The 12958-nt window shown below is 48.5% G+C and overlaps 1 protein-coding gene across 1 annotated transcript in view; it reads right to left on the bottom strand.

The window, feature by feature from the left end:
* AKIRIN1 (akirin 1) overlaps positions 1 to 12958 on the bottom strand; it is a 169476-nt gene that overhangs the window by 113155 nt on the left and 43363 nt on the right. The window contains exon 2 of the mRNA XM_069223960.1: positions 3473 to 3616. Within this exon, the coding sequence (XP_069080061.1) occupies positions 3473 to 3616 (144 nt within the window). The remainder of the gene's footprint in view (positions 1 to 3472; positions 3617 to 12958) is intronic.

The raw sequence follows: 12958 nt of genomic DNA, 5'->3' as shown, positions 1-12958 counted from the left end.
TGGAGCCATGGCCGGTTGGCAGTGGCGTCCCCTGGGCCTTCTTTCCTTTTTTAAGGTCTGATCTCGACGTCTTACTCACAGTTCTTGTAGAGTCTAGCTCGTCGGAGTCTGAATCCTGGATGGAAAAGGATTCCTCCTGTTCCTCTTCTGTCTCGAACTGTCGACGCTCTTTTGGCGTGGACGCCATCTGCAGTCTTCTCGCTCGACGGTCGCGCAGAGTTTTTCGGGACCGGAACGCCCGACAGGCCTCACAGGATTCTTCGCTGTGCTCGGGTGACAGGCACAGATTACAGACCGAGTGTAGGTCCGTATAAGGATATTTGTTGTGGCATTCGGGGCAGAATCGAAACGGGGTCCGCTCCATCGGCGTTGTTCTCCACGCGGTCGGGCCGACTAGGCCCCGACGGGGTGCCGAAATCTACCCCGAAGGTGTTCAACGCGTCGTCGTATGTGTCTATCTCTAACCGGATCGCAACGATACCGTCGAAAATCTTCCGTTTTCAGCTATCTTTCCGTTCCGAAACTCGGAGCGACAGGAACACGTCCGAACCCGATGGCGGAAAGAAAACAATCGAAGATGGAGTCGACGCCCATGCGCAATGAGCACAGAAGGAGGAGTCACTCGGTCCCGTGACTCGAAAACACTTCTTCGAAGAAAAACAACTTGTAACACTCCGACCCAACACCAGATGGCGAGCTCATGCATACCATGTGTATCTACAGCGACAGATGCCATCGAACCTATATTAATTTGTACTGCCATGGTGTGGGTCATGCATCTGTCCCATGGTGGGTTGTAAAGGAATGAGGAACAAGCATTTCCAATGCAATAGGTCTTGCATTTGCGACAGTTCGAGCTACAGGCATTGTAAATGCCTAATTGGACTTTTCTTGCCATAAATTGTTCAACCCTGCCTCATAATTTGATCCTTCCAACACAATACCAGTGGCCCTGCATTTAACTAAAGCACTTCAATTTACCTTCTACCTCTACCTGCAGCAAAAAATAAAAATGTTGCCTTTTAGCATCCCAATTTAAATCTACCATGCTAATTCCAATAGAATATCACATTCACCACCGAACCTTCAGAGTTGCTGGCTGGTTGACATAATTCTCCCCACAATACACAGACAATCACAGAGGAGAAAAACTAGAAGGGTCACCCAAACAGTGATACTCAGTGACATACTACATTTTCTTGCAAGCTTGTTGTTTTTGTGCAACACCAAAGTTTTCTGATAGTCTTGCAATGCCACACCACATGCAAATTAAAACAAACTTGTCCTTGGCATAGTTATATTAGATAGGACGAAATTCTCTAGACTGACAGCAGGAACATTTGGAGCTTGTCAGCCTTGAGCATGTTACATCTCCGGTCTTTTGTAAGCTACATAAAGTTGCAATCTTCCAACCACTTACAGCAACTGTTGCAATTACAATATGAATTTTAAGTGGTTGCGATCTATTGTGATCAATACTCTGTGTTGTGTGTCTGGGTATGATTTTTAGGTAAAGGCATAACTTGTTAAATTCTACAATTCCTGCCAAGAAAGACAACAAGGTATGTTTTGAGTGAGGAGTAGATGGATAGAATAAAGTTTGGGAATGGATACAAAAGCAGTGTTTCTGATGGGAGGGAAGGGGCGCATGTTATGTTTTACATTAGGAAGGAGGAACAAAGTATGTTTTGCATTGGTGAAAGGATACAAGGCACCTGGAATGTTTTGGTCAGGTTGCAGATCAGAAAGCATGTTTTGGATGAGGCGATAGTACAATCCTCAGGCAAGCGTCCCATCAGGGTTTACTGGAATGCGTCAAGGCTTGCGCCAGCGGCCTGAAGTGCCACATAAAACATTTTGATAGCCTTACGCCTAGTCCGTGCATCAGCAAACATTGCAACCCATGGCATAGGGCAGCAGCATGCTGTCCCACCGCTCAAGTGTATCAGATTGCCTGAAACAGGGCATTATAAATTCTCCTACGCCCAGGTCCTTAGCATCTCGTTAATCTGGGAAGGAACAGAGCTCCCCATCTATGTACAGATTCCCTACACAGGTCACCCCTGACAGCTGTTGGGCGTTTGGTTGCACGTCACCAGCAGTCCTCGCAGTCTGGGAATACTCCACAACAGTAACAGCGGTGCACAGGGTGGTGTCAGCCACCTCGGGTGGATACATCTGTTCCAGCAGGGTTTGGTGGTTCGTGCCAACTTGCCCATGCCCCTGGATGGGCCACTCGACGTCAGCACCCACTCCAGCAATCCCATACCTCCTAGCACTCCCTCAATCATTCTGCCCTTTCCTAGCTCGTCGCCTGCCAACCAATATATGGGCCACTGCAGCTGAGCAGCTGCAAAATACAGCTCAAAGTCTGGCACCCTTAAGCCCCCTTTCATCAGTGGGCGCGTAGTGTCTGTATGGCTACTCGTTCACACTCTCTGCCTCAAATTAAGTCAGAAAGTAATTTACGTGAGTCAAAGAATCCCCTTGCGGAATTCACAGGTATTGTGGCAAAGAGAAAGTAGCTGTGGGAGTATTAGCATTTTCACAATAGAGGTGCGGCGAAAGGGGCAGTCACCTCAGAGTCAACGGGGTTTTGCAGAGCGGTCAGCGTCCTGCTGATTATCATGGAGAAGGTCCCTGTCTGAGCGATACACATTCCCTCCTAGATACTGGAACGTCTCGCGCTGCCAAGGCAACCGGTTAGGTTCCAACTGCTGCTCCGCGGGCCGGTCTGTCCTACGTAGAGGGAAGATACAGAACTCACCCCCAATTTACTCGGGAGGCCTGCCACAGTCCTAAAGAGATCCAAGAGAACATAGAAATTCATCAAATTACACCTGTGGCCACTTGGGTCTACCATAACATCATTCACACATAGTAACACTATATGCCACGTGTGGCCCACCACCACACCCCAAGCAGGGCATCTCGCCCGTAAGAGGACAGCCAGTGGCTCCATAGCCAGGGTAAAAATAACTGGGAAGAGGGAGCAGCTCTTTCAGGTGACCATGCCGATGGGAAATTGACGCAATAATTGATGACCAGTGCGCATCTGCTCCACCACGGGCAGCAATCGCACCCATTGTAAGAATTAAGGCCCCATTATCATTCCTTCCAGGACCAGCAGCAAGTATGACCATGCCAGGGTATCAAAGGCTTTCTCGAAGTGCACTGGAAGCTCCTCTGACCCCCCTCAACCGCATAAATAATGTTAAACAGCCTCCAGGTGTTAGATGAAATGGCTCTATGAGGAATGAATCCGCATTGCTCAGGATGTATCAACTTCTCTAAAGCTGGAAGCAGGCGATTCGCCTCACTGAACAAACTATCATTCTGCACGATATGGAACAGTATCAACTGACCAATGGATATCAAATTCATACAGAACAGTGGGTCAGTGAATAGTTCAGACAACAGAATGATTTATATTCAAGATATTACAAGCTGAAGTAATATGCAAAAGAAATACCTGGGGAACTAGGTGCTGTGAGCGATGAGCAGTGAGGTTGCACTTCACTTGAAGGGCATGCTTCACTTAGATTAAAAGCACCTTCCAGCTGTCTTCTCCTCTGGTAGCGACTGTACTCTTGTTTTATGTTCTCAAATATTTGCTCTGTTGAATAAAAAAGTAAACATTTTTTTACAAAAAGCTGAATATAAAAATCCGTACAAATATTTTGCCCAAAAATTACAAAGGAAATTTACATACAATAGCAATTAATTTAACGTTAAAGTTAATTTCAAAGCTTATCCCCATTGTTTGTATGGCCACATTGCCAAAAAAAATAGAACCCCACACATGCATTGGGAGCTTCCCTATCAGCCAGAACGCATTTGAAAGCCCGTTGTTTGTACTTCTGTGTGATGAAAAAAAAAAAAATACTTGGTGAACATGTTTTCTGAAACCCAATTTTCACAGATTATATTTCCACTATATAGTTTTAGCAGTAAAGCTTCAAGTTAGTGGAAAGGTTTTTGGACATTTCTTGAGCAGTATGCTATAACATCATGCTTTCGTAATACATTTATTAAAAGTGAGTGCTTAAACAAATTGAGAAACATTCCTGCCTCCTGATGGCAATGCTATTAATAAACCAAGAGGCAAGTCATGGATCATGCGTACCCTATACAGGCCTCAAAATCTACTTGTCCAATCCCTATGGAGAGTCATATTTTATCAGGTCAAGATATTTTAGGACCTACTCGCCCCTTCTGGTGAGTTAACAAAAGAACAGATGTTCCGTTCCGTCACAAAGTAAAGGGGGCCTTTAAATCCTGCTCTTGTCACATGTGCTCTGTGTTCAGAAAGAGTTCAAAAGTCAGTTTGTCTTACAATTAATATTCCTTCTGAGTAAAGAGTTCCAGGAGTTTGTCAGTTTTTTTCCTCCAAACAACATTTAAATAGCTACGATTCCCCAAAATGTTACAGTTTGATAGGTTTACCTAAGCACCAACTGAGTTGGGGCCCAAAATCCACAGCTAGTCACACTGCAAAACATGCATTTGCAATGCAGTGGGTCTCACGTTTGCTCGAGTTAAAGCTAGCGTTGTAAATTCCTAATTGGACTTTCCTTGCCATATAAATTGAAAATGAAAAGTAAAACAGTTGAAATAAGCAAGTCAATTCAAAGCGCCACGGCCGCGTGAGTGTGAGTTATTGGCTCCGGGCGTGAATGTCTAGAAATGATCGCAGCTGGGACAAAAGGCAAACTGAAACCAGAGGAGGACCATCAAATGCGTTAACAGGAGGAAGCGTGTGGTTGTGTGATTGGCAACAAAAATGTTCACTTGGTGAAATCGCCTGGAAGGGAACGCGGCACATAAAGGAGGGACATTTTACAAAATGCACCAATAAAATTGAAGCATTTAAAACAAGCACAACAAAGAATGAACAGCAAGAATGGACATGCTTAAAAGCCCACAGAAGGATTGCGCGCTCGACCCTAAAAAGGTCAGAGTGGAAACATTTGATGCATCTATGTGCCATTTTGCAGCCTTTCCTGTCACAGGTACTTGCCTTACCCACACAAGTAAGGTACCATTTTTATCTGAAGACTTAGGGGAACACAGAATAGTACAACGAGTGTTAATTCCAATTACATTTCTTTGCATTTGTGCCTCCCAAATGTAAGCCAGGGTGTAGGAAAGAATACACTTTCAGAAATGCCCTCTACTTCACATGCTAGTATAGGTACCCACAAATTCAGAGAGGTGCAAATAACCACTCCAGGGTGTGGAATTTGGTGAAATGTCTACTTGTCCAAGTCCCTTTATAAATCTACTTGCCCTGTAAAAAACATCCACTTGCCCCTTTGGTGCCATGTAGTGCAGCAACATATTATGGCTGCAATCTTGTTATACAAGAGCTCTGATAATAGCCTGTCTGATTATGCCAGGCCTCATGTTACTGTAAGATGTGAAATCTTGCAATTTCCTCATTTAGCCATCTTTCAGCAGTTCTAAATATGGGGGCAAGCAATAGTTCCAGAGCTGTAAAACCCATTTGAGTCCATGCAAACCCATTAACTTGCATGTGTTCGGGCTTTTCATCAGCTCTTCTCTAATCCTCACCCATACTGAGAAAGTTTGGAAATGTATTCCCGACAAGTGCATAAGTAAAACTTCTTCCAGGGTTAGGGAAAAATGGTTGGAGGGAAAATGAACTTGTAAAAGCTCAGACCTACACATTCATATTTTCTCCTGCTATATTGCCATTTACAAAAAATTTCTAGGAGTACGTCTAAATCTGCACTAATAACTAATACAAGGATGCACTTTGTAACTCTAAGTTTCGTTAACCCCATGAGTGCGGGCGTCGGCAACTGTCCGACGCCTGCACTCCCTCCCAGGTGCGGGTCACGACCAGTGGAAGACACCACGGAGGGGGTTAAACAAATCCTCTGGCGCATTGCACCAAAGTATTATTATTATTTTTTTTTTTAAACGTAATACCAATCGGGAGACACGGAAGAGTTTCACCACTTTCAAACGAGGCCTTCCTGAAACCTCACTATACACCCGAGATTTACCTTTAGAGGGAGGGGAAAAGAAGCAAAGGTAAGGTGATGGACCTTTACTGTTGCGCACACACACACCAGCAATTTTCTGATTGTCTACGTAGCCTAGTGTTTTAGAGCGAGAGTTTAGCAAGTAGCAGAGAGGGTGTCTCGATGGATGACTGCTGCTCAAGCCCTAATTTGGGTTACAGAGGACAGCTCTGACGTAGCCAGCAGATATTAAGGGATCTGACAATGGCGCAGACTCTGGGAGTGATTTTTCCGACAACTCCTCTTCCAGTGATTGAGGGAGGTGATGAGGACAGTACTGCTGTCCCTTCACAAGCATAGTCTGTGCAGAGGGACAATAGTGGGTTAGCCCAACCCAGAGACCAGGTGCATGCAGCGACAAGCACAGAGAGAGAGTGCTCACTTGGGAGTTCCCCAATTTAGTTCAGCCCCAAATTCCACCGCCCAAATCGTATTGTGGAGACATCAAAATTATCTATCACAAAACAACCTGATTTTGCAAGGCAGGCACCTGTGTTTTTGGTCCCGGGCTTGGCGGCCATATAGGGAAACCTACCAAAAGAACGAGTTACTTACCTTCGGTAACGACTTTTCTGGTGGATACATTAGCTACCTGTGGATTCCTCACCTGATGAATACTCCCATGGCGCCAGCATTTGACGGAAATCTTCTTACTAGTCTCTGCACGTCGACGAGGACGTCACTTTAGCCCACGCGACGCCGTCTGACGTCATACAGGCAATAAGAAGTCCTCGCCGACGTGCCGATGACAGTACCAACATTTTTTACGTGCATGAGAATAATAATAATAACCCAATGCAATGAAAGAGCAAAGCAACATCTCTTAATATTGTAAATCACACAACATTGCAATAAAATAGCTATAGATTTAATATAACTTTTTTTTTTTTTTTTTTAAACAAATAAATATATTTATACATACGAACCATGTATATACCCAATATATATATAGATTTATATATAAATATACACATATATACAAATATCATACATGCAAAATGTATTGCAACTTTGAATACCAAAAGGAGCACACTCAAGGATTGCTTGGAGAGACCAAAAAGGCAACGGGGAGGCGGGTGGGACCGTGAGGAATCCACAGGTAGCTAATGTATCCACCAGAAAAGTCGTTACCGAAGGTAAGTAACTCGTTCTTCTGATGGATACAACTACCTGTGGATTCCTCACCTGATGAATAGAGTCCCAAAGCAGTACCACGCCCGGCGGTGGGTGCCTAAATGGTCAAACCAAGAAATCCTGCAGCACTGACCGTGCAAAATGACCGTCCCTTCTGACCTCAGAGTCCAAACAGTAATGTTTCACAAAAGTGTGAAGGGACGACCAAGTTGCGGCCTTGCAGATGTCAACCACAGGAACACCCCTGGCCAAGGCCGAAGAGGCCGACTTAGCTCTGGTGGAGTGAGCTCTAATGCCCTCAGGCGGATCCTTCTTTGCCAAAGAGTAACAGATTTTAATGCAAAGAACAACCCACCTGGAGAGTGTTCTCTTGTGGACTGCCTTTCCTCTCCTCTTGCCCACGTATCCGACAAACAGCTGATCCTCCAGCCTGATATCCTTCATTCTGTCGATATAGAAGCTCAACGCCCTTTTTGGGTCCAGGCGATGTAGTCTTTCTTCCTCCTTTGAAGGATGAGGCGGAGGATAAAACGTGGACAAAGTGATTGTCTGAGCCAAATGGAAGGGTGAAACAACCTTCGGAAGGAAAGCAGCCTTGGTCCTCAACACCACCTTATCCCCATAAAACGTTATATAAGGGGGTTTAACCGATAAGGCCTGCAACTCACTCACTCTCCTTGCAGATGTTATAGCTACCAGGAATACTGTTTTAATAACCAAATACCTTAAGGGGCAAGAATGCATAGGCTCAAAAGGGGACCCCATAAGGAAAGTCAGGACCAAGGACAAATCCCATTGAGGCATAACGAATGGTTTTGGAGGATATTGATTCAGAAGACCTTTCAAGAATCTGAGAACAATAGGGGATTTAAATAACGATGGTTGGTCTGGAAGACAAATGAAGGCTGACAAGGCCGACAAATAACCCTTAATGGTAGCTACTGCACAACCTTTCTGCGCTAGAGACAGTGCAAAAGACAAAACATGTGACAGATGAGCATGTAAGGGATCCATCTGTCTCTCTCCACACCACATAACAAATTTAGACCACCTATTAGCGTAGATAGATTTAGTGGAGTGTCGCCTGGCCGCTAAGATAACATCCACTACATCAGGCGGGAGAGAGAAGGAACTCAGGTTGCCCCGTTCAATCTCCAAGCATGTAGGTGCAGACTCTGGAGGTTGGGGTGTAAAACCTGCCCCTGCGACTGCGAGAGGAGGTCTGCCCTGAGAGGGAGACGGAGCGGAGGGCACAGTGAGAGTTGGAGAAGGTCGGAGTACCATACCCTCCTTGGCCAATCCGGAGCTATTAAGATGACTTGGGCCCGGTCTTGGCGAATTTTCCTCAACACTCGAGGAATCAAGGGTATGGGGGGAAACGCGTAAAGCAACTGGTCGCACCAGGTTATCTGAAACGCGTCTCCCAACGCTCCCTGCATCGGATACTGGAGGCTGCAGAATAACGGGCAATGCGCGTTCTCCCGAGTGGCAAACAGATCTATCCGAGGAAACCCCCACATCTGGAAGATTAAACAGACTTGATCTGGATGGAGACGCCACTCGTGGTCTGCCGAGAATTGGCGACTGAGACTGTCCGCACGTACATTCAAGACCCCGGCCAGATGATTTGCCACCAAGCAAATCTGATGGTCCTTTGCCCAGGACCATAGCCGAAGAGCTTCTCTGCAGAGAAGGTACGACCCTACTCCTCCCTGTTTGTTTATGTACCACATCGTGGTAGTATTGTCCGTCAGGACCTGTACCGACTGACCACGAAGGGATGGGAGGAAGGCCTTGAGAGCCAAACGTACAGCCCGTAACTCCAACAGATTGATATGAAACACCTGTTCCTCTGGAGACCAAAGCCCTTTGATCTCCAGATCCCCCAGATGAGCTCCCCATCCTAGGGTGGAGGCATCCGTTATTACCGTGGCCACTGGTGGCGACTGCGCGAACGGCTTCCCCTGTGAAAGATTGTTGCCCGCAATCCACCACTTCAATTCCACAGCAGCATCTCTGGAGATCTTGACAGTACCTTCTAAATCTCCCTTGTGTTGAGACCACTGCCTTCGGAGGCACCACTGAAGAGCCCTCATGTGCCAGCGAGCATGCGTGACCAACAGAATGCAGGAGGCGAACAGACCGAGCAGACGAAGGACCTTGAGGACTGGAACTACCGCTCCATTTCGAAACATTGGAACCAATTCCTGAATATCTTGAATCCGCTGAGGCGGAGGAAAGGCTCGACTCAATGTTGTATCCAGTACTGCCCCTATGAACAGGAGGCGCTGAGAGGGCTCCAGGTGAGATTTGGGCACGTTCACCGAAAAGCCCAGGTCGAACAACAACTGGGTTGTTGACTGCAGATGATGCGACACAAGCTCCGGGGACTTGGCTTTGATCAACCAGTCGTCCAAGTAAGGGAATACTGCTATCCCCCTCCTTCTGAGCTCCGCCGCAACCACTGACATCACCTTTGTGAAGACTCGAGGTGCTGAAGTAAGACCAAACGGGAGGACCGCAAACTGATAATGCTGCGACCCTACCACAAACCGGAGATACTTCCTGTGCGACTTGAGTATCGGGATATGAAAGTAAGCATCCTGCAAGTCGACAGACACCATCCAATCTTCCTTGTTCAACGCCAAAAGCACCTGTGCTAGGGTCAGCATCTTGAACTTTTCCTGTTTGAGGAACCAATTCAAGATCCTCAGATCCAGGATTGGTCTCAACTGACCATCCTTTTTGGGAATCAGGAAGTATCTTGAGTAACAACCTCGACCCTTTTCCTGCTCTGGGACCAACTCTACCGCGCCCTTTGAAAGGAGGACTTGAACCTCCTGTTCTAGCAACAGGAGGTGTTCTTCTGAACAATAAGATGGGCGGGGCGGGATGAGGGGCGGGAACTCCCGAAAGGGAAGGGCGTAGCCTTTTCCCACAATGCCGAGAACCCAAGTGTCCGTTGTGATAGACTTCCACTTGTGGAGAAAACGCTGTAATCTTCCCCCTACAGGAGAGGAGTGAGTGGGAGACGGTGGAAGCCTAAGGCTGCTTCCCCTGCTGCACCCCTCCAGAGGACGAGGAAGAGGCAGAGTGCTGTTGAGAGGCTCCTCTGGTACGGACCCCACCCCTCCCCCTCCCTCTAAATGACCTATAGGGGAGGGAAGAGGCGGGTTGCTGGAACCTCCCCCGAAAGGAAGAGGAATAAGAGCCACGCCCAAATCCCCGAAACCTCCTGAAAACTCTAGAAGAGGCAGAGGAAGAAGGAGCTTGCAGTCCTAACGATTTGGCTGTGGCTCTGCTCTCCTTAAATCGTTCCAAGGCTGAATCTGCCTTGGCTCCAAACAGTCTGTCCCCATCAAACGGGAGGTCCAGCAGGGTCGACTGCACATCCGCAGAGAACCCTGAGTTTCGGAGCCAGGCCTGTCTTCTTGCCACCACAGCCGTGCCCATCGCCCTGGCCACCGAGTCGGTCGTGTCCAGCCCAGACTGGATAATCTGGGTCGCGGCAGCCTGGGCGTCCGAGACCACATCCAAAAGACCCTGGGGAAGCTCCGTGAATGAAGACGAAATATCATCCATCAGCGCATGGATGTACCTCCCCAGAATGCACGTGGCGTTGGTGGCCTTCAACGCCAAACTGCATGACGAAAATATTTTCTTGGACTGCGCATCCAGTTTCTTGGAGTCTCTGTCTCCAGGCACCGTCGGGAAGGAACCAGGCGCTGACTTTGAGGAACAGGAGGCTTGCACCACCAAGCTCTCCGGCGTAGGGTGTCTAGAGAGAAAGCCAGGGTCAGATGGTGCAGCTCGATACCTCCTGGCCACAGCCCTATGAACGGCCGAGGAAGACACCGGCTTCTTCCACACCTCCAACACCGGATCCAGCAAAGCCTCATTAAATGGCAAGAGAGGCTCAGCTGCAGCAGAGGCCGGATGCAATACCTCTGTCAGCAAATTCTGCTTTGCCTCTGCCACCGGCAAAGGCAGGTCCAAAAAGCTCGCTGCCTTCCTCACCACAGCATGAAAGGAAGCAGCCTCCTCCGTATATTCCCCTGGAGATGAAAGGTCCCACTCAGGGGAAGTGTCCAGCCCACTGGCTGTATCCAGACCATGCAGTCCGTCTCCAGAGTCCTCAATCTCTCCCTCCTCTAGGACTCGCTGGTACTCTTGCTCTTCTAAAAGACGGAGAGCACGCCTCCTCGAATGAAGTCTCTCCTCGATACGCGGAGTCGACATGGCCTCCGCCGACGTCGAAGAACGGCGCCGATCTCCAGAAGCATCTGACGCCGCGTCCGGCGCCACAGGCAGCTTCGGCGCCGAGGCAGGAGCCGATGGACCAACCGGAGTCACAGGGCAAAATCCTGACTTCGACGGAGGGGCAACCTCCGGGGCCGAAACATCCGAAGCCACCGGAGCGGCCACCGACGCCGGCACCGGCGCCGAGCCCACATTCCCAAAAGGGAGAAAGGGCATAAAGGGTGCCGGCCGAAGAGGCGCAGGATCACCCAACGAAAAGGCCAAGGGCCCCGAAGGACCAGCCGGAGCAGCTCCTGGAGCCATCTGCTGAAAGATGGTATACATCGCATTAAGAAACGCGGTACTATCGGCTCCAGGAGTGGGAAAAGCCGGATACTGGGGTGCCTGGATCGAGGGCGACCCCGACGCCGGCCTCGACGTCTGCGACGCCGGAGAAAACCCAAGAGGCTGCACCACCTCAATCACTGACGCCTGACCAGGTGAAGTCGGTGACGCCGGAGAGGGCAACGGCGTCGATGGATGCGGCGTGACCGTGGGGCTGACCTCCCAAGTCCTCCGACGCCGAGCCGAAGGTGACCTCGAACGAGACTCCTTGCTGGAGTGGCGTCGTGAGTCTCTACGGCGCCGGGAGTCTCGATGACGCCGGTGAGACCTTGGCGAAGAAGACTTCTTATGATGTTTCTCCTTCTTCTTTGACTTTGCCATGAATAACTTGGCCTCGCGCTCTTTGAGGGCCTTCGGATTCATGTGTTGACATGAATCGCAAGTCGAGACGTCGTGGTCGGAGCTCAAACACCATAGACAGTCGGAGTGAGGATCTGTAACTGACATCTTGCCCCCACACTCTCGACAGGGCTTGAAACCCGACTTCCTCTGAGACATTGTTACCGCAGAGAAGACTACGCAGCAGACAATACACTGTAACCACGAAGGTAACAGTAACTCCCTCGAAGATAACCGTTTCGAATGCACGGAAAAAAGGGAACTGTCATCGGCACGTCGGCGAGGACTTCTTATTGCCTGTATGACGTCAGACGGCGTCGCGTGGGCTAAAGTGACGTCCTCGTCGACGTGCAGAGACTAGTAAGAAGATTTCCGTCAAATGCTGGCGCCATGGGAGTATTCATCAGGTGAGGAATCCACAGGTAGTTGTATCCATCAGAAACCAGACTTTTATGGAAACTAGACACTTTGGGTTGGGGTCCTTTGAGGTGTTACTTGTAGGGATTCCCTAAAGTAATCTCACCCAGAATACCCTGGAAAGGTGAAATGGCGAATAAAAACTTATTTCTTGCATTTCTGTCACACAAACTACAGGGATATGCTGGAATCTACAAAATTCCTACCACCCAGTGTTTCCCCACCTGTCCTGATAAAAACGCTATCCCACTTGAGTGCCTGTACCTAGTGCCTGCATCAGGAATGGATCATCCCAGGGTAAACAGTTGCCCTCATGTCAGGACTAACATTGACTGTTGTGTTATCCATTCCTGACACAGGCACTAGGCCTACCC

Source organism: Pleurodeles waltl, chromosome 3_1 (assembly GCF_031143425.1).
Source record: "Pleurodeles waltl isolate 20211129_DDA chromosome 3_1, aPleWal1.hap1.20221129, whole genome shotgun sequence".
In the NCBI taxonomy this organism is placed as follows: Eukaryota; Metazoa; Chordata; class Amphibia; order Caudata; family Salamandridae; genus Pleurodeles; species Pleurodeles waltl.
Note: the sequence above shows the minus strand (reverse complement) of the source record. Positions and strands in the feature narration are given on the sequence as shown.